Source organism: Arvicola amphibius, chromosome 3 (genome assembly GCF_903992535.2).
Source record: "Arvicola amphibius chromosome 3, mArvAmp1.2, whole genome shotgun sequence".
NCBI classification, from domain to species: domain Eukaryota; kingdom Metazoa; phylum Chordata; class Mammalia; order Rodentia; family Cricetidae; genus Arvicola; species Arvicola amphibius.
This window is the reverse complement of record NC_052049.1, coordinates 90,546,118-90,566,504: the sequence shown is the minus strand read 5'-3', so window position 1 is coordinate 90,566,504 and position 20,387 is coordinate 90,546,118. Positions and strand designations below refer to the sequence as shown.

Genomic DNA, 20,387 nt, shown 5'->3' with positions numbered 1-20,387 from the left:
CCCCATCCTGCTACTGGGGATGGAACCAGAGCCGCTCTGGAACTAGGCAAGCTCTCCGCGGCTCGGTCGCCATAGCCCCTGGTGACTGATTAGAGACATCACACCTGGCTAGGGAGTCCCGCTCGGTCCAGGGCTGGACCTCCCCAGAGCGGCCAACCAGGGGTTGTGGGCACCCCAAGAGGCGAAGTCAGGTGGTAACGAAATCAGGTCCCGGGACCCCCTCGTCGTCTGGGAGTCTGAGCCCTGGAGGTAAGGCGCCAGGTAGTGGCTGAGGCAGGGTTGGGGCGGGGAAATCGAGGCACCCGCCCTCCGCCCGCCAGGACTCAATAGGGCTGGCGGGGAGCTACTGTAGGCAAAGGCTGGCCCGCGCCGCCTCTTCACTAGTGCAGTCTGGAGCGATCCGCCCGCGGATCGGCAGCTCGGCTGGGTCGGCACGGCTTCGTCTGGACCCTGGACCCACTGGCGAGGTGAGACTGGCCGGGCCAAACCTTTAGCTCTGCCTCCCACGGGGGATGGGTCTCTGCCTGTTCAGGTCACCCACTTCCTTCCTGTTCGCCTCAGCTGAGAGGTGCGAGTGGGAAATCCACAGCAAGCCCTGCGCTGAGTGACCTGGGGCGAGTCGCGGACCCTCTCTGAGCCTTTATACGAAGCACTGAACGAGGGATTCCGGGATCCGCACAAGCAGAAACCGGAGGGCTTGGTGGTGAGTGCTGAGGGAACTGAGTCTGAGGAGTATGGGCGGTCTGAGCAGCCGAGGCGGGAGGTAGGGTGTGAGAAGCTGGCCACACCTACCACAGTGCTGGGCTCCGCGGTCAGAAGGTGGGTGTGCAGGCAGACAGCTGCTGAGGTGCTAGGGGTCAGAAAGCTGCAGCCACGTGGTATGTCCGTTCTGGGAGTTCCTCAAGCTGGAAGGGGGGTTGGGAGGCCAGGGAAGGTCATGGATAGAACTTCCTGAAAAAGGCAGTCAGCGTTGCTGTTTATGGGGGCGAGGTGAACACAAACACTGAACTCACCTTAGAGGTTCAGCAGGACTCGTGTACAAAACAGACATGTCACATGGGTGCCACGGAAGAATTCAGGCCTGTAATTCCAGCACTTGGAAGGCAGAGACAGTGGCTCAGGAGTTCGAGGCCATCTTCGGCTACACAGGGAGTTTGAAGTCAGCCTGGGCTACTTGAGACTCAAGGAGAAAAAGAATTGGAGTATATGTCACAGACAAGCCACTCAGGTTTCTCGGGACCAGACCTCCCACGCCAGAGCAGAGGCGCCCACTCTGTCTGGTTCAGATGCAAGCAGAAAAAGTGACAGCTAGTAATAGGCAGCCAAGCATGTAAGGACACAAAAGTGAAACAGGTCAGGCACAGAGCAGCCCCATGAGACGCTGGGGCAGATGGATGCATGCCCAGCACACATACAGGCAGCCCCTGGCACGCAGCCCTTCCAAGTGTGCTAACTCTGAGAGAATTCTCACGGCCCAGCCAGGCCTGGATGCACGCGCCACCCCCCCCCCCCCAGCCCCATGTCCAGTTCTGGGGAAGCCTAGTGCTCACATGACCCGAGGGGAGGGCTTCTGACAGCCCTTGGAGACAATGCATCATCTTTCCCAACGGATGCACTTCTGCCCCAGGGAATAAAGACTCGGTGATCTCCACTTCTGCTCCAGGAGCCCGATTGCCTCTTGCAGCCTCCCTGAGCAGCCTGCCAAGGTGAGTGCCAACTACCAGAGGAAGGTGGTGGAAGAGGCCTGTGGGGCCACCCTTCCCTACTCCTCTGCTCCTTGGCCAGGGCCAATGGTGCTGCTGTGTCTTTGGGACTGACAGCTGTGGATGGCTAGCTCTCGTGTGTGTGTGTGTGTGTGTGTGTGTGTGTGTGTGTGTGTGTGTGTGTGTTGCGACAGGTCTCATGTACAGCTGGCCTCAGACATTCTGTTTCCACTTCTCAAGGCTGAGGCTGGCCTTGAACTTCTGATCCTATTGTTCTACCTCCCTGCTGCCTGAGTTTACAGGTTGTGCACCATCACACCAGGCTCAGCTGGGTCACCTGTGCTTGGACAGGGAAAGGGGAGGTCTCGGGCCTGCTCTCTGTCCTTGCCCAGGGACTCAAGCCTCTCTCTTCCCTCGCAGATGGACGCATGGACCGTGCTGCTGGGCCTGCAAGTCATGTCCCTCCCACTCCTGACTTACTGTGCAGCCCCGACTCCCACCCTGAAATTTGTAGCTGTGGGTGACTGGGGAGGGGTTCCCAATGCCCCATTCCACACAGCCCGGGAAATGGCCAATGCTAAAGAAATCGCCAGAACCGTGCAAATTATGGGTGCTGACTTCATCATGTCCCTAGGGGACAACTTCTACTTCACTGGAGTGCATGATGCCAACGACAAGAGGTTCCAGGTAGATGCTCAACAACAGGGTTAGAGGGTCCAGAGGGGAGGTCACTCCTCTGGGGAGGGCAGAGAGAAACAGAAGAGCTCCTCCAGGTAGCTGCCTTGGACATCAGTGGTTCCTTTGTCCTTGGTGTCTGATTTGGTGGCAGCGGCAGGGTGGCTGTTGACCCCAGAGGTGGGATGCCCTTTCTGTCTGACACAGGAAACCTTTGAGGACGTGTTCTCTGACCGTGCCCTCCGCAATATTCCGTGGTACGTGCTGGCCGGAAACCATGACCACCTCGGTAATGTCTCAGCACAGATTGCCTACTCCAAGATCTCCAAGCGCTGGTGAGCCTCCCCTCCTTCCCCCAAAAGACTCTCACTGGGGGACAAAGAGAGCCTTTGGCTTTCGGGAGAAAGTTTTTTTTTAATTGTATTGTATTCATTGGGAGTCAAGCACATGTGTGCAGCCAGAGGACCACTTGTGAGAATCAGTTCTCTCGTCCCACTGTGTGGCTTCCAGGGCAGGCGTTCAGGTCATCAGGCGGCAGGTGCTTTCTTCGCTGAACTGGCACCGCCCTCGGAACTTCCGTGTCTCACGTAGCCCTTGCTGGCCTCGGCTCTCCTGTGTAGCCAGAGATAACCCTGAACCCAGATCCTGCCGTCCCCATCTCCCAAGGGACAGGACTTCAAACATGCACTGCCACGCTCAGCTGTTTGTTTTTTTGAGCTGGAATCTTGCTATGTGGTCTAGACTGGCCTCAAAAGTTAAGATTTTTCTGCCTCCGCCTCCAAGTATTGCCACTGGGCCGCCAAAAATAAGCCTTTGAGGTCTGAGATGCATGCTCAGTCAGGGAAGCGCTTGCTAAGCAAACACAAGGACCTGAGGTCAAGCCACATAATCTGTGTTAGGAGCTGAGTGTGAAGACGTGCTTCTGGGATCCTAGTCTGGAACTCTGCCGCCGGGAGGATCAGGGGCCCAGTGGCTAGCCAGCCTGCTGAAGCCGTGACTCCCACAGCTCCGTGAGCTACCTCGGCTCAAAAAATACAGTTGGCAAAATGGCTCAGTGGGTAAAAAAGCTTACCTTGTAAACCTGAGGACCCGAGTTCAGTCCTGGGAGCCCATAGTGGAAGGAGAACCGGTTACCAAAAGTTGTCTTCTGACCCACCCCCCCCACACACACACTAGCAATCAAAAATGGACACAAACAAATACAGTAAAGCTGGAGAGCTGGCTCCAGAGTCAAGAGCTCTTGCTGCTCCCGCACAAGGACCAGGGTTCACATCCCAGCACCCACGTGAAAACCAGGCACCATCCCTTTCATGCATGTAACTTCAGCAGTAAGTGGAGTGGGAGGGGAGACAGGAGGTCAGTGGGGTTTGCTGACTTCCAGGCTAGCCAGACCAAAAAAAAGTGAGCTCCAGGGTCAACGAGAGACCTTGCCTTAAAGGACACTCAGCTCCCTGCTGTGGCCTCCATGTACCCCTTACCACACATCAGAAACACACCAAAACACACAAGGTTCGCGGCTCTTGAGGAACAAAATCTAAAATTGGCCCTGACTTCTATGCACAAGTGCAAACATGAATATGTGGGTACACACACACACACAATTAAAAACTTTAAAAAGAGGTTCTTTGCCTCTGGGTTTATTTACCAGCACACACATAGCAGCTCACAACCATCTGTAACTCCAGTCCCAAGGGACCATTTTCTGACCTCCATGGGCAGTGCATGCACTTGGTACAAGGGCACACATTCAAGTTCATAAAATTCAGGCAAGCATTCAAGCATATAAAATAAAAAAAATAAACTCTAAAAGGAAATGTTTTTAAGATTTTTTTAAAAAAATAAAAAATAAAATCAGGAAGTCCTTTGGCCAGAACTAATCTTAGTGTGTTCCTGCCTAAAATGCTTACCCACAATTTCTTTTCCCTCCACAGGAACTTCCCAAGCCTTTACTACCGTTTGCACTTCAAAATTCCACGGACAAACATAACTGTGGCCATCTTCATGCTGGACACAGTGACGCTGTGTGGCAACTCTGATGACTTCAGCAGTCAGCAGCCCAAAATGCCCCGCGACCTGGGAGTGGCCCGCAGTCAACTCTCCTGGCTCAAAAAGCAGTTGGCAGCAGCCAAGGAGGACTACGTTTTGGTGGCTGGCCACTACCCCATCTGGTCCATTGCTGAACACGGACCCACCCGCTGCCTGGTCAAGCACCTGCGGCCATTGTTGGCCACATACGGGGTCACTGCCTACCTGTGTGGACATGACCACAACTTGCAGGTGAGAGCTCTCTGGACAGGATAGGGAATCTGGTAAGGCAAGGTGCCACAGGCCGGACTCCTGCTCTTCAGGGGACCTCTGGTATCTTTCTGAACATCAATAACCTCCCTTAAATTATGATGTTAAGAGGGCATGGCTCAAAGGCAGTGTGCTGGACTAGAATCCCTCAGTGAGGGGCTGGGGTGTGGCTCAGTGGTAGAGTCCCTGCCTAAAATCCCCCAGTGAGGGGCTGGAATGTGGCTCGGTGGTAGAGCCCCTGCCTAGAATCCCCCAGTGAGGGGCTGGGGTGTGGCTCAGTGATGGAGCCCCTGCCTAGGATCCCCCAGTGAGGGGCTGCGGTGTGGCTCAGTGGTAGAATGCTTGCCTACCAAGCAGGAAACCATGGGTTCTATCCTCAACACTGCCAGGAAAAAAAAAAGCACCTCTCCTTAAATGCCAGAGTAACTCCCCGTGTGCCTGTGCAGTAGGATTGATGCACTCCTGCAGATGGGGAAACTGAAACAGAGAGGTTATCCACCTCTTGCTCAAGGTAGCTCTGTGGTCAGGAATAGCCCCATTCCCACACTTAGGGTAGGTCTCGGTGAAGCCCCTGGTCATCCCCTAGCCGGGCTGGAGTGACCAACCTTGCATCCTCTGCCCTCAGTATCTTCAGGATGAAAACGGAGTGGGCTACGTGCTGAGTGGGGCCGGCAACTTCATGGACCCCTCTGTGCGACACCAACGCAAAGTCCCCAACAACTACCTGCGCTTTCACTATGGATCTGAGGACTCCCTGGGTGGCTTCACATATGTGGAAATAAGCCCCAAAGAAATGACCATCACCTATGTGGAGGCTGCTGGGAAATCACTCTTCAAGACCAGCCTGCCCAGGCGACGCAGACTCTGAGCACCTATAGGGTTCCACTTGTTCCCTAACGGCTCTGAGGCAAGAAGCCTCCGCTCGCATGGTGGGTGGGTGCTGTGAGGACCTCACCCACTGGCAGCCTTTTCTCTGGCCCCTGGTGCTCTGGCAGAGTGGGAAGGAAAACCACAGAGGCTTACACACATGGAAGAAGTATGTGCACACTGACTCACCCCACCCCACAGCCAGGCTCACCCCCGATGTTTTGGGGGAGAGCTTTCTTGGAGTAAGGGTTTCTTCTAAATCAAGCATCTTATTGTCACTGCTATTCAATAAAAGAATAGTTGTCGAGGCTGCACTTGTCTCCAAATGGATGCGTCATCAGGGTTGATATGCATGTGTGTGCACTCTCGGTGAACGCAGCCCGCCGTGCATGTGGGAGTCTGTTCTCTCCTCCCGCCATGCGGGTCCCAGGGATCAAACACACGCTCCTAGGTTTGATGGCGAGTGCCCCTACCTGCTAAACCATCTCTGGCCTTCCTTTCCATCTCTTAGTCCCACGCATAACCAACTAGCTTTATGCGTGGACATTAACCTTCCTCCCCCAGCTAGGGGACCGAGAAATCCAGGGCCTCCCACATACTATACATGGGCTTTACCCCCAAGCTACATCCTTAGCCTTTGTTTGTTTGGTTGGTTGGTTGGTTGTTTGTTTGTTTGTTTGTTTGGTTGGTTGGTTGGTTGGTTGGTTGGTTTTGTGTTTTTTTTTTTTTTTTGAAGCCAGGTCTCGAGTAGCACAGGCTAACCTTCAACTCCAGGTCCTCCTGTCTCAGTCCCCCAGTGCTGAGATTACGGCATCTGCCATCATGCCTGGTTGTGGATGTGATCTTAAGTAAACCTCAAGATGTGAAAGTTGAGCTTGTGGTCCCAGGTACACAGGAGAGGGAATCAGGAGAACCACTCGGGTCTAGAACTTCCAGGCCAGCCTGGCAGCATAGCAAGGTCCCACTGAAAATGAACAGCCATCTTGCTAATTCCAGCATTCAGGAGGCAGAAACAGACTTTTCTGTTTGAGTTCTGGGTCACCCTGCTCTACATAGCAAGTTCCAGGCCAGCCTGTGCTACCTGGTGAGACCCCGTCTCAAAAAATCTCCACCACCTTGAGCCAAGTACGATCCTCACTTCCCTGTTGTTGTTTGTCTGAGACAAGGTCGCGTACAGCCCAGGCAAAAACGACCTTGACCTCTGGATCTTCCTCTGCTGGGGAAGGACTTCAGGAATGCTAGGCTAGCACTCCACTAGCTAAATTACATCTCTAGTCCAGTATTTGATTTGTTTTGTCTGTTTGTTTCGAGACAGGGTTTCTCTGTGTAGCCTTGGCTGCCCTGGAACTTTCTTTGAAGACCAGGGTGGCCTTAAACTCAGAGATCCACCTGCCTCTGTGTCCCGAGTGTATCATCACTGCCCAACTTTTTATTTGGTTTTTTTAATTGTTAAATTTTATTTATTTTTATTATGTGTCTATGTGTGTGCCTGCTTGTCTTTGTGTGTGCCACATTCTTTTTTTTTTTCCTTTGGTTTTTCGAGACAGGGTTTCTCTGCAGCTTTAGAGCCTGTCCTGGAACTAGCTCTTGTAGACCAGGCTGGTCTCGAACTCACAGAGATCCGCCTGCCTCTGCCTCCCGAGTGCTGGGATTAAAGGCGTGCGCCACCACCGCCCGGCTTGTGTGCCACATTCTTGCAGGTGTTTACAACGGCCAGAAGAGGGCGTTGGGTCCCCTGGAACTGGGATTAAAGCAGTCAGGAAAGGAACCCAGGACCTTTGCAAGAGCAAGTCCTCTTCACCACTGAGCCAGCGCTCCAGTCCTGACCCCTTTTTTGAGAAAGGATCCAAGTAAAGTCCAGGCTGACCTTGAGCTCAAGAGGTACCCAGTGATGAGCTTGAGCCCCTAGCTGACCCACTTCCACCTCACAACGGGATGTGCTGCCACCTAAGGCCCCAAGTTTTAGGGGATTTTGAGGACTGAAGACTTTGTGTACACTAAGCATGTGATTCACCACAGAGCCTCGGGTTCTGTTTTTCCCTGGGTTGAAGATGGAATCCAAGCTTTTGAACACACTGGACAAGTGCTCTTTCATTCAGATACACTCCAAACCCTCTCCTCCTTTGCTGTCTAGCCTCAATATTCCTCCTCTTCACAGCGCGGAGCCCCCGTGAACAAATCCCTACTCGGAGTCCCTTTGCTGAATCACAGGTCCTCCAGCCGTTTGTCCCATTTCCGTATGGAGCTGGGAACAGTCACACATCCAAACATCTAAAGTTTACAGAAAAGTGAAGCAGGGTTTGGTGGTACACACTTATAATCCCAGCACACCGGAGGTTGAGACGCAAGGATCAGAAACCCAAGGCCAGCTCTTCGCCTTTCCTCCGCCATCGTGCACCTTCTGCCCGCCTCGGCTTCTCGCTATGTCTTCTCACAAGACTTTCAGAATCAAACGATTCCTGGCTAAGAAACAAAAGCAAAATCGTCCTATTCCTCAATGGATTCGGATGAAAACTGGCAACAAAATCAGGTACAACTCCAAGAGAAGACACTGGAGGAGAACGAAGCTGGGTCTGTAAGGAGTCAACAATGGCAAGACAGTTTATGCTGAATCATGATCTTCAATGAGTGTTACAAGATGGAGATCGACATTTTCAACTTGGAGACTTGATCATGTTTAAGTTGGGAGTGCTTTCTCCGGTAATAAAATGTAGAACCTATAATAAAATGTAGAATTCTGAAAAAAAAAAAAAAAAAAAAAAAAAAAAAAAACCCAAGGCCATCCTCTGATACTTAGCAAGTTTGAGATCAGCCTGGGCTACATGACACCCTGTCTTGGAATAGATATATGAGCCAGGAGCCATGGCACTCGATGGATCTCTATGAGTTTGAGGCCAGCTTGGTCTGTATAGCAAGCTCCAGGAGAGCCAGGACTACAGAGAAAACCCCTGCCTCAAATGGGTCAAAAAATAAAAGTAGGGAAAACAAATGGTTGGGGATATGGGACATTTGTTCAAAGCCCTGGTCGCATCTGAAGAACTACGTAAAACCAGGCGGTGGGTGCACGCGTGTTTGTAGCCCTAGGGAAAAAACAAACAGGGTCCAGCTGGGTGCAAGTGCCTGCTCCTGGGGTGCGGAAACGGCTCAGTGACTGCTCCTCCAGAGGACCCGGGTCCAATCTCCAGCACCGCATGGCTGCCCACAATTCCTAATAACAACAGCTGGACTCTCTCTTATGGCCGCCACAGGCACCAGGCATGCATGCGTTACATGCAAATACACACAGATAAAACATCCATGTGCATAAACAGAAGTCTGTAAAACTGCTTGCCACGCAGCCTCGTACGGAACCCGAGTTCCATCCCCAGGCTCACATGGCAGAAGGAGAGACCTGACTCCTGTAGATTGTCCTCCAACCTCCACACTCACCGTGACACACATGCCCCTCTACAAAAATAAATTAAGTATAATAAATAAATTTTAAAGCAGAATAAACACGAAACTAAAATAGAAAATTAAAAAATGGACTGTGCTCTCCAAGTCCACCCTTTCCTTCCCTCTAGCCTGACAGGAAACTGCTTCCCTTCCTGCTAATTTCCTATCCATTCTGTTCCTCCCTCTGTCCCCTTCCTCCCTCCCCCCTCCCCTCCATAAACAAAGGGTCTCACTATCGGCTGTGGAGCCCAGCTAGGTCTCAGACTTCACACTCTTGCCCCGGCCTCTCAAGCATCACTAGAGTGTGTGTCACTGTACCCAGTTTCTTTCATATATTTTCTTATGAAAATCAAAGCAAACTGGAATATGTTTTTTTCTTACCCACTGAGTCACACCTTGTTTTTTTTTAACCTTCCTTTTCTTCAAAACTAATTTTTGAAGTGTAATTCACATACTTAATTCAAACCCACTAAATGTACAATTTTACAGGATGTGTGTGTGTGTGTGTGTGTGTGTGTGTTCACATGCGTAAGCACACGCGCCCGTGTGCGTGCATGTTGGGGATCAAGCTAGGGCTCTGAGGACACTAAGTACCCACCCTATCCTGAGCCACACCCCTAGTCAGCTGCTCTAAGTTTTTTATTTAAGTATCTGTATTTGCATTGTGGTTCTTGTTGTTTGTAGCATGTCACCCTTCAAGTTTTTGCTGCCTCCAAGAACTCAGCTCATAACCTGTGCCAACCACACCTAGTTTATGAACTACTGGGGATCAGATCAAACCCAGCATTTTGTGCAAGTACTTTACCAACGGATCTACACCAACCCCTCTGATAAGTTTTGGCAAAGTCATAAACCTACCACATGTAACATTGCAAGGAGGTATGGATCAGCAGTAGAAGTCCTGCCTAGAATCCCCCAGTGAGAGGCTGGGGTGTAGCTTAGTGGTAGAGCCCCTGCCTAGAATCCCCCACTGAGGGGCTGGGGTGTGGCTCAGTGGTAGAGCCCCTGTCTAGGTATCTGTGAGTTCCTAAGTTCCATCCCCAATACCAACCACACACAAAAAAAGCCTAGTATATTCATCAGCCATAAAGGTTCCTTCTGAAACCTAAGGCTTGCACTTCTTCTCTCTGGAGGTCTTCCTCTGAGTACAGAGACTGCCCCCTGCTCCTTAGCTTCTAACCTTCCACCTATCAAAGACCTCCTTGTGTCTTGCAATCCATTTTGCAATCTGCAGCCAGCACTGCAGTGCCTGCTCCTGTGTGTTCACATCCTCTGCGTTCAGACTTGTTTCTGGATAAACTGGATTTGCTCCCGGGAGCACCGCTGTCATTTAGCTTCTTTTTGATGGCTCTGGGAAAAGACTCCATAGCCTCACCTATGCAGGCAAGAGCTCCTCCTGTGAACTACTCGCCCAGCCCACCTAGAATGAAGACAGAGCCTGACCTGGATGGACACCTTTCATGCCATTACTCAAGAGACAGAGGCAGATGGATCTCTGTGAGTTCAAGCCCAGCCTGGTTTACCAAGTGAGTTTCAGGGCTATAGTGAAACCATGTCTCAAGAAGAAAGAAAGAAAGAAAGAAAGAAAGAAAGAAAGAAAGAAAGAAAGAAAGAAAGGAAGGAAGGAAGGAAGGAAGAAAGAAAGGGGGGAGAAGAGAGAGGGTTGCGGTATGAATTCTGTAGTTACTTTCTGTGACTCGTCATGGCTCCCTCCCCTACCTCCCTCACCTCCTCCCGCCCCCTACATCCCTCCATCCCCCCCGATTCCGCAGAGACAACGATTAGAGAGGAAGAGAAAGCTGGTCTTTTAACTGCAGGATAAGCCCAGTTTCTTCGTCTATGGGGATGAATTGAGTAACACTTGCCCGTCACGACATTAATTTGCCTAAGCCATTGGCGTGAGGCAAGTCACACAAACCCTCTTCTGGCCAGTTTCAGCTGTTCACACCAGGAGAGACAGAGCAGGACCAGGAGAGACAGAGCAGGGATGCTAGTTTGTCTGCCGCCTGGCGGAATCAAGTGACAGCGTTTGATTGCTGTTTCCTCCACAAAGAGGAGGATGGAAGAAGAGCTGCCTCCAGGCGCCACTTTGTGTCTATTGTACTGAACTTGAGACAAAGCCCTGTTGCAGCTGAGTAGGGGCTCCTGTGCTGGAAGACGACTCATGGAGTAAGAAGCTTGCTGTCAAACATGACCACCCAGGTTCCATCCCTGGAATGCTTGCTGGAAAGAGGGGATTAACTCTCACAAATTGGACTCTGACCTTCATGTGAACACAACTCCTACCCCGCCAATAAAAGATTTTGGAGCTTGTTTGATTGTTTAAACAGTTTTGCAGTTGTTCATCGCCACAGCTCAGCCTGACTATAGACTTTTTCTGTTTCCCTGAAGACATCCAACCCCACACAGCTGCTTACAGACCTCCTTTGCTGAACCTGCTGCATTCTTAAACTCTAAGACAAAAAGTATGGCTATCTTTCTGGCTTTTGTCCATCTCCCCATTCCCGGCAGCTGTTGAGAGTTACAGCTTGCTTGCCCTGTTATTTTCTTTTCTCTTGGTCAGACTCTGATAAAATGTTCCCTGAGACGGATGGATGGATGGATGGATGGATGGATGGATGGATGGATGGGTGGATGGATGGATGGGTGCGTAGATGAATCAGGCAGACAGACAGATGGCAGCTTTTTAATGTGGAGGCTCATGCCTGTAATTTCAACATCTGGGAGGCTAAGGTAGAATGATCATTGTATGTTTGAGGACAGCCTGGGCTACTAAGGGAATTCCAGGTTAGCCTGGGCTAGAGTGAGACATTTGCATCAATGTCACATTAAGGGATGTAGAGAGAAACTAATCTTAATTAGTTTGATCACAAATTTGAGCACAAATTTGAATTCTCCATTTATCTCCCTGTCTGTCTGTAGCCTGTCTGTTGTGTGTTTCTGATCTGACCCTGTTGTCTGTGCCTGTCTGTCTGTTGTGTCTGTCCTGTCATCTGTGTTTGTCTGTTGTGTCTGTCCCGTTGTCTGTGTCTGTCTGTCTGTGTGTCTGTCCTGCTGTCTGTGCCTGTCTGTCTGTTGTGTCTGTCCTATTGTCTGTGCCTGTCTTCTGTTGTGTCTGTCCCAAACAAGGGTCTTTGCTCTGCATTTATTGAAGAGCACAGAAAACATGGCATGGGAAAGGAGAGGGAATCTTCACAGAAACGGGTCCAGAGTTTGCAAGGGAAGAAGTGATTCAACTGCAAAGGACCCTGAGTAACTCAGAACTGCACTGATATTATCCGTCATGTCCTCACGTTGCTTCCGGCATGCGTGGGAGATCTGCATTGTTTAAGGTTTCTGTCAACCCATTGGCTGCTTTCAGAAAATGATTACCATGCCGGGCGGTGGTGGCGCACGCCTTTAATCCCAGCACTCGGGAGGCAGAGGCAGGCGGATCTCTGTGAGTTCGAGGCCAGCCTGGTCTACAGAGCTAGTTCCAGGACAGGCTCCAAAGCCACAGAGAAACCCTGTCTCGAAAAAAAAAAAAAAAAAAAAAAAAAAAAAAAAAAAAAAAAAAAACGATTACCACACCACACTACACACATACCACACACACCACACATACAAGCACACTACACACAACACACACAACACATATACCATACACACACACACACACACACACCACTATTCTTGTCGGAGGTGTGGATGAAAACATGGTTTAAAGATTAAAAGCTACGCACTCCGTTTACCTGGGAAGATTGTTTACACTGTCTTTTTTTTTTTTTTTTTTTTGGTTTTTCGAGACAGGGTTTCTCTGCAGCTTTAGAGCCTGTCCTGGAGCTAGCTCTTGTAGACCAGGCTGGTCTCGAACTCACAGAGATCCGCCTACCTCTGCCTCCCGAGTGCTGGGATTAAAGGTGTGGGCCACCCCCGGCTGTTTACACTGTCTTAACAGGAGGCAGGTTAGACACAAACAGGCTGAGTACTTAGTGGATGGCATTGTGACTTCCTGTCTTGAATGATCTCAAGGCTTACATTTAACTTAGCTGCAAGGTCTGCAAAACTTTCAATCCCTTTGAAGGAAAGGTTTTTTCAGAACATATATCACCACAGACCCTGTCTCAAAACCAAACAAGGAAGGAATCTTTTATTTTATTTTATTTTATTTTTATTTTTTGAAGGAATCTTACCTAAGCACCAACCCTGACCTGATCCCAGCAGACGGTTAACCTGGCTTGTCTACCAGAGCCAAAGCACCCCCACGGTGTGCCACATGTGTTGGGAGTCCAAGGAAGCTGAAGAAGGAGGATTCCTTGAGTCAGGAGTTCTACAGCACTCTGGGCAGGCTCTGTTTATTTTTGCTATTTTTTTGTGGTTGTTGCTATTTTAGGTTGTTTTGTTTTGTTTTGTTTTTTCAAGACAAGGTTTCTCTGTGTGGCCCTGGCCATCCTGGAACTCACTCTGTAGACCAGGCTGTAGATTTATTTTTTATTTATGTGTGTATGTATGCATACCTGTGTGGGAGTGACCACAGAGGCCAACAAGGGGTGTTGGATACCCTGGTGCTGGAGTTCCAGGTAGTTGAGAGCCACCTGACATGTGCATGCTGAAAACCAAGAACAGCAAGAGCTCCTGACCCCGGGTTATCTGTCCTCACTGTTTAATGAGACATAGTCTCATTCTGTATCCAGCCTGATCTGGAACTCACACTGTAGCCCAGGCTGGCCTTGAAGTTATGATGGAGGACTCTCATTGGTTAATAAAGAAACTGCCTTGGGTTTTTGATAGGGTAGGATTTAGATAGGTGGGTGGAGTAGACAGAACAGGATGCTGGGAGTGAGGCAGATGCCTCGGGCAGTCGCCATGACTCTCCTCTCCGAGATGGATGCAGGCTAGAATCTTCCTGGTAAGCCACCACCTCGTGGTGCTATACAGATTACTAAATATGGGTTAATCAGGATGTGAGAGTTGGCTAGTAAGAGGCTGCCGCCAATGGGCCAAGCAGTGTTTAAATGAATACAATTTGTTTGTTGTTGTTTTGGGTGTAAAGCTAGCCATGCGGGAGCCGGGCAGGATGAAAAGCAGGCCTGCCTGCAGCTCATCACTACAAAGTTAACGTGATCCTCCTGCCTCAGTGATTGCTCTGTTTCTCTTGTTTGTTTAATTTGTGTGTCTGTATGCACACATTCACATGTACATGTATGCATGTTTGTATGTGCATATGTGGTGGCCAGAGGTTGTGTTGGGTGTCTTCCTCAATTTCTCTAGTTATTTCAGATAAACTTTAATATATTCTTTATGCTCATGTGCATGCAGGTGCCCATGGAGAACAGAGCCCCTTGCACTGGAGTTCATGCCGGGGTGCTGGGAACTGAACCTAGGCTCTCTGCAAATGTAGCAGTGCTCACCACTGAGCCATCTGTCCAGTCTTCAGCTGATTTTCTGAGGTGGGGTCTCTCCTCGGAGCTGAAGCTCGGTGATGCTGCCAGTCTGGCTGGCCAGCAAGTCCCACAGGCTTCCTGCCTTTCCTCCTCCCCAGTGATGAGGTCACAGGTGGACACGCCATGCCTAGGAGATCACAGGTGTCCTGTGTTTTCAGGGCAAGCACTTTTCTGACTGGGCCTTGTCCCCAGGCTCTGATCTTATTTTGTATTGTTTGTGGATTTTTGGGGTTTTTGAAACAGTTTCTCTTCAAAGCCCTAACTGTCCTGGAACTCATTCTGTAAATCAGGCTGGCCTCAAACTCAGAGATCCGCCTGCCTCTGCCTCCTGAAAGGGGGATTAAAGGTGTGGCAACCCATGTGCAGCCTCCCTGACTTTGTTGTGTGGGTCGGGCGGTGTGATGAGTTAGCTAGTAAGGGCCAAGCCTGACTACCCAAATTCAATCCCTGAAATCCTCAAGGGAAGGAAAGAACAGACTCCTGCAAACTGCCCTCTGTTTAAATAAAAACAGCCCATAGCAAGTGAGACAGTGAGAGTACACACACACACACACACACACACACACACACACACATGTACGCACTCATGTACGCAGGTACAGACACATGCACACACACATCACATCTATATACACATGCACACATCCACACACACATGTACACACATCTACATACATGCATACACACATCTACACACATGTCACATCTACACATATCTGCACACACCTACACACATGTACACACATCACATCACATCTATATACACACAATGCACATATCTACACACATGTACACACATCATATCTATATACACACAATGCACACATCTACACACATGTACACACACATCACATCTACATACACACATATGCACACATCTAAACGCACATCATATCCACACACATGCACACATCTACACACACATCATATCTACACACACATATCTGCACACATCTACACACATGTCACATCTACACACATACATGCACATATCTACACACACATCATATCTGCACACACAATGATGATAACCATACAGGTGGTTCCAACTTGGGTAGCTGAAATGGTGCACTTTTTTACAACATTCTGGCCAGACCTCCAAATAGGAACCTCAGAAAAACTCTACCAAATACTCAGAGACTATTTGCAATTATACCAGACAGTAGTCTTAGAACTTAACCATCATTTTACTTTCACAGGATCCCGTAGAAAGAACATCGCCCCCATGACAGCTGGAAGTAATTCTAGAAGACGACGTCCCCCCTCACAACAAAGTTTGTCCTCAGGGTTTTGTCATTTAGGGTTTGATTATAATTGGTATAGGGTTGGGGGAAATTTTATAAGCTCAGGGATCTCTCAAAAAAGGGGGGGATTGGATGGGATAATAGATTGGTATGAGCTTACTCACACTAATAATAATAGTGAGTAATAGAGTGAATACTTGTGAATTATTATTTATAGACAATTACATTGGTATAGATTCTTGTATATTGATAAATTTAAATTATATTGAATATTGTATGCATGTATGCTTCTACCTCTGTTTAAAACATTTTTATATATTGATATATATTTACTATATTGAAGTGCACATTTCTACCTCTGATCAAGATACTTATACATTTGGAGATCATTGTCCTCATTTATTGCACAGTTGTTTATTGTCTTAGTCTTTAAGTTAGATATGTATTAAGAATTATAGATCAATACTCACCTATGTTTGTCATACTTATAGTTAGACTAGTCAGGTTCTTTAGATACATAGAGATTATATTCTACATAGACAATCTTCAACCATTTCAAAGAGCTGTAAAAATGGCATTTAAATAACTTAGAGTTCTGTTGACATGAGACACAATTGCTCCTGGCAGCACCGATCTATTCCCCAGAAAATGTTGAGCACCGAAGACACTCCACTTGGAGCTTGTTTTCTTCTTGGCAAAAACTGGCCATTGGGCAAAGAAATGCCCATGCTCAACCACTGACAAGATATTTAGTATCCAGAAATGGATAAGCAGGACTGTCAAATCTTGCCAAGACAGGGTAAGACAGTTTTGAAAAATTTCCAGCCTCTGAAAATGGTCTGTCAGTTATTCTAGGCCTTAGCCCAAGTTGATTGCTTCAATGTTACAATTGAGACTTTGGGTCATTGCCCAGGTAGCCAATTGTCTCTATCATTTGTTACACGTTTTTGGAAGTTTCTTGATTGCACTTCCTACTTAAGTAATATTGTTTCCCTTCTAGGATCTTCAATGGGGTTGAAGACTAGATAATTGTAGTTACTTTCCTCTCATGACTTGGCCAAGTTATTTATTATACAAAACTTAAGCTAGTTAGAATAGGATATTTGTTCTTATTGTATATAATTTTGTATTAGACTTAGAACATTCTTATTTAAACAAAAGGAGGAGGTGCTGTAGGAAGACCTTCAGCTTGTAAGTATCCGCCTACTGGGGCGTGGCCTCTTATACTATATGCGGATGAAAAAGGGTCCATCCCTTTTCTTCTTCCCCTTGCTCCCTTTCCACAGGCTGCTCTTTTGGATCGCGTGATTCAACCGGTCAAGCCGAGGATTCTGATTTGTGAGTTTACCCCTAAATAACTATCTATTTCTCAATTCTGAGCTAGTGTGGGATTTCTTTTAAGCGTCTGCTCACCGTTTCACACATATGCACACAACTACACACACGTCACATCTATACACACGCATTTACACACACGTCACATCTACACACATATATGCACACATCTACACATGCATTACATCTACACACATCATACCTGCACACACACGTACACATCTGGTACATACACATACAAAATAAGCTAATGTAAAGCAAAAAAAAAAAAGTCAACTAGGAAGAGAGACATGTCTGTAGCCAGCCTGGGCTACATGAGATCCCGTCTTTAAAAACAGAAATCACTTCTGATCCTGGCCCATGAAGCAAAGACTAGACTCATCCTGTTCCTCAGAGGACGTTGCAGAGACCCAGGTGGGCCTTGGCACCATGGTTATCTTGGTTTGCTCTCTGTGGTGAACTACTCTGACCAATAGCAACATGGGGAGGACAGGGTTTATTTGGCTTATATGTCCAGATCGCAGTCCATCACTGAAGGAGGTCAGGACAGGAGCTTAGGTAGGAGCCATGAAGCAATACTGCTTACTGGCTTGCTCCCCACAGCTTTCTCATATAGCCAGGACCATCTGCCCAGAAGTGACACCCCTACAGTGGGCTGGGCCCTCCCACATCAATCATTAATTAAGAAAATGCCTGCCAGGCTGCCTACAAGTCAGTCTGATGGAGGCATTTTCTCAATTGAGGTTCCTTCTCCCCAGATGAGCCTAGTTTGTATCAAGTTGACAAAAAAAAAAAAAAGCTACCCAGCACAGTCAGGCTGCCAACTAGCAATGATGATGACAGATGGGCTCTCGGTGTTAGCCTCAACCATCCTGAAGCTCACAGCCACCGGCTTCTTCCCACTGACTCAGGGGCTCCCGGCAGTCAGAGCTCTGAATCAGCAGTCACCTTCACCCAGTGTCCCTGTTCCCAGGGTCCAGAAAAGAGAAGTGGCACATTAATTGTCACATGGAGAATGAGTGACAAGGCCAAGGGACTACAAACCAAGTTCCTTCCTCCACTAAGCACTAAATGGCATAAAGATTTCTCAGACATGGAGAGGGACATGGGAGGCTGCGCAGTCCCCCTGCAGATGGGGCTTCTGGCCAGTTGAGGTGACAACAGCTACCGCTTGCTGATTACGAGAAAAACACTGCTGCTTGTTACCTGCACTGGGAATGAAACCCAGGGTCTTGTGCGAGCCAGGCAAGCACTGGACCAAATGAGTCACACTCCTTTGTCCGTTTCCTTAGGCTCTCACTGTGTAGACCAGCTGGCCTCAAACTCACAGAGCTCCGCCTGCCTCTGCCTCCTGGGTACCACCATGCCCAGCTTATTTATTATTGCTGGTGTGTGTGTGTGTGTGTGTGTGTGTGTGTGTGTGTGTGTGTGTGTGTGTATGTGTGCACACATATACCATGGCACACACAGGGAAGTCAGAGAACAACTTACAGGAATTGCTTTTCTTCTTCCACCACAGGCTCTGGGATTGAACTCCAGTACCAGGCTTGCAGGGCAATCGTGCCTACCTGTGAGCCATCTTACTACCCCATGGTTGGCTTTTGAGGCGAGATCTCTTGTGTAGCCCAGGCTTTCCTGGAGCCCACTGTGTAGTTAGGCTGGCCTCTGGTTTGTGGAGACCCCTTGCTTCCACATCCTAAGCCATGAGGTTAAAGGAGTGAGTCACCATGCCTAGCTTTGACTCTTTATTTGGAGATGGGGTCTAAGTTGCCCAGGTTGACCTTGAACTTTTGAGCTCTTTGCTTCGGTCTCCACCGGCAGCTAGGATGGCAGGCTGCAGCACCAAGCCAGGTTAAGACATTTTTCTGTTTTAATTATATGATTTTATTTGACAGGGTCTCTCTATGTAGCCCATTCTGGCCTCTGACTCAAGGCAATCTTCCTGCCTCTGCCTCCTGAGCTAGGATTACAGGTGTTTTCAATCATCCTGGGCTTTTGACACCTTCTCACCACAAGGACTGAGATGCTGGCCCTTGGCCAGCCACCGTGGCCGAAGTTCTAGTCACCTCTTTTCTGCAGACGTGATAAACTATCTTGCTTAAAGCTTCAGGGAGGAAGGGTTTCTTCCAGCTCCCAGTTCCAGGGTGCAGTTCATGGTGAGGGGGAAGGCATGGCAGCAGGAGCTCAGGGCAGCTGTCACCTCCATCCACAGTCAGGAAGCAAGAGTGACAGATGCTGGCACTCAGCCGACTTTGTCCTTTTTATTCTGTCCAGGACCTCAGCCCAGAGAATGGTGCTGCCACAGTCACGGTCGGTCTGCCCACTTCCATTGCCCTAATCGAGACAATCCTTCCAGATGTGCCCAGAGGCGTGTCTCCCAGCTGATCTAGAGTCTATCTAGATCCAGACTCTAGCTTGCATCGAGGTGACAAAAACAGACAAGGACAACTACTGAAAACCAGAGTTTTGCATCTGTGTCTTGACCATTAGTGGAAATAAGACAGCAAGCCACAGGGTAACATGAATGGTGTAAACCGACTGATCTTATCCTCTGTGCTTTGTGGTTTGTGTGTGTGTGTGTGTGTGTGTGAGAGAGAGAGAGAGAGAGAGAGAGAGAGAGAGAGAGAGAGAGAGAGAGAGCGCACCAGGATCTCACGCTGTAGCCCAGATTAGCTTGAATTTATCGTATAGCCAGGGATGGCCTAGAACTAGCAAAGATCTTGTCTCTGCCTTCTGGGTACTGGGATTTTAGGCCTGAACCATTTAGCTTCTCATCCTATGTGAGTTGGAGCTGCCAACACTGGGAACCGGTTTTCAGGAAAAGCAGTTCCAAGGATGACACTGCCCCCTATAGGACATCTCTGGGATCCATCCACTCTAAGTAAATACCTCAAGCTGTTTCTGGAAACACAATGAAGAAACAACTCTTGTTAAGATCCCCAGGGACAAACACCAAACTCAGCAGTTGGCTTCCTTTGTTCTCTTCAAAGCATGAGCTACACACGGCACAGCTAAGCCGCCCCCGTGTGTGTTTGTTTGTGTGTGCATGTGCGTGTGCGTGTGTGTGTGTTTGTGTGTGTGTACAGCTTGCAGGAATAAGTTCTGGCCTTCCTTCCACCATGTAACTTCCAGGGATAAGACTCAAGCTGACAGTCTTGGTAGGGAGTGTTTTTACCTGCTGGGCCGTCTTACTGGGCAGTAGTAGCCTTTAGTTTAGAAGAAAAAAAAATGTATTCAGCACATATGTTTGTGAGGGTCTGCATGTCAAGGCTAGAGAGCCTTAAGTATTCTCCACCTTATATATCCAGGCAGGGTCTCTCTTGAACCTAGAGCTCACCTCACCTAGCTAGCCAGTTTGCCCTGGGGATCCTCTGTCTCCACCTCCTGCAGGCTCAGGTTACAAGTGAGGA

The 20,387-nt window shown here is 48.9% G+C and overlaps 2 protein-coding genes across 2 annotated transcripts; both read left to right on the top strand.

Moving 5' to 3' along the window:
• Positions 1-335: 335 nt before the first annotated feature.
• Positions 336-5,852, top strand: Acp5 (acid phosphatase 5, tartrate resistant). The gene is made up of 7 exons (XM_038322699.2): positions 336-467; positions 562-703; positions 1,628-1,706; positions 2,124-2,390; positions 2,586-2,713; positions 4,310-4,655; positions 5,299-5,852. The coding sequence occupies exons 4-7, from the start codon at positions 2,124-2,126 to the stop codon at positions 5,539-5,541; spliced, it is 984 nt and encodes a 327-aa protein (XP_038178627.1). The 5' UTR covers positions 336-467; positions 562-703; positions 1,628-1,706; the 3' UTR covers positions 5,542-5,852.
• A 2,057-nt stretch (positions 5,853-7,909) lies between these two features.
• Positions 7,910-8,272, top strand: LOC119810447 (60S ribosomal protein L39). Its single transcript, XM_038323912.2, has one exon. The coding sequence runs from the start codon at positions 7,964-7,966 to the stop codon at positions 8,117-8,119; it is 156 nt and encodes a 51-aa protein (XP_038179840.1). The 5' UTR covers positions 7,910-7,963; the 3' UTR covers positions 8,120-8,272.
• Positions 8,273-20,387: the final 12,115 nt, after the last annotated feature.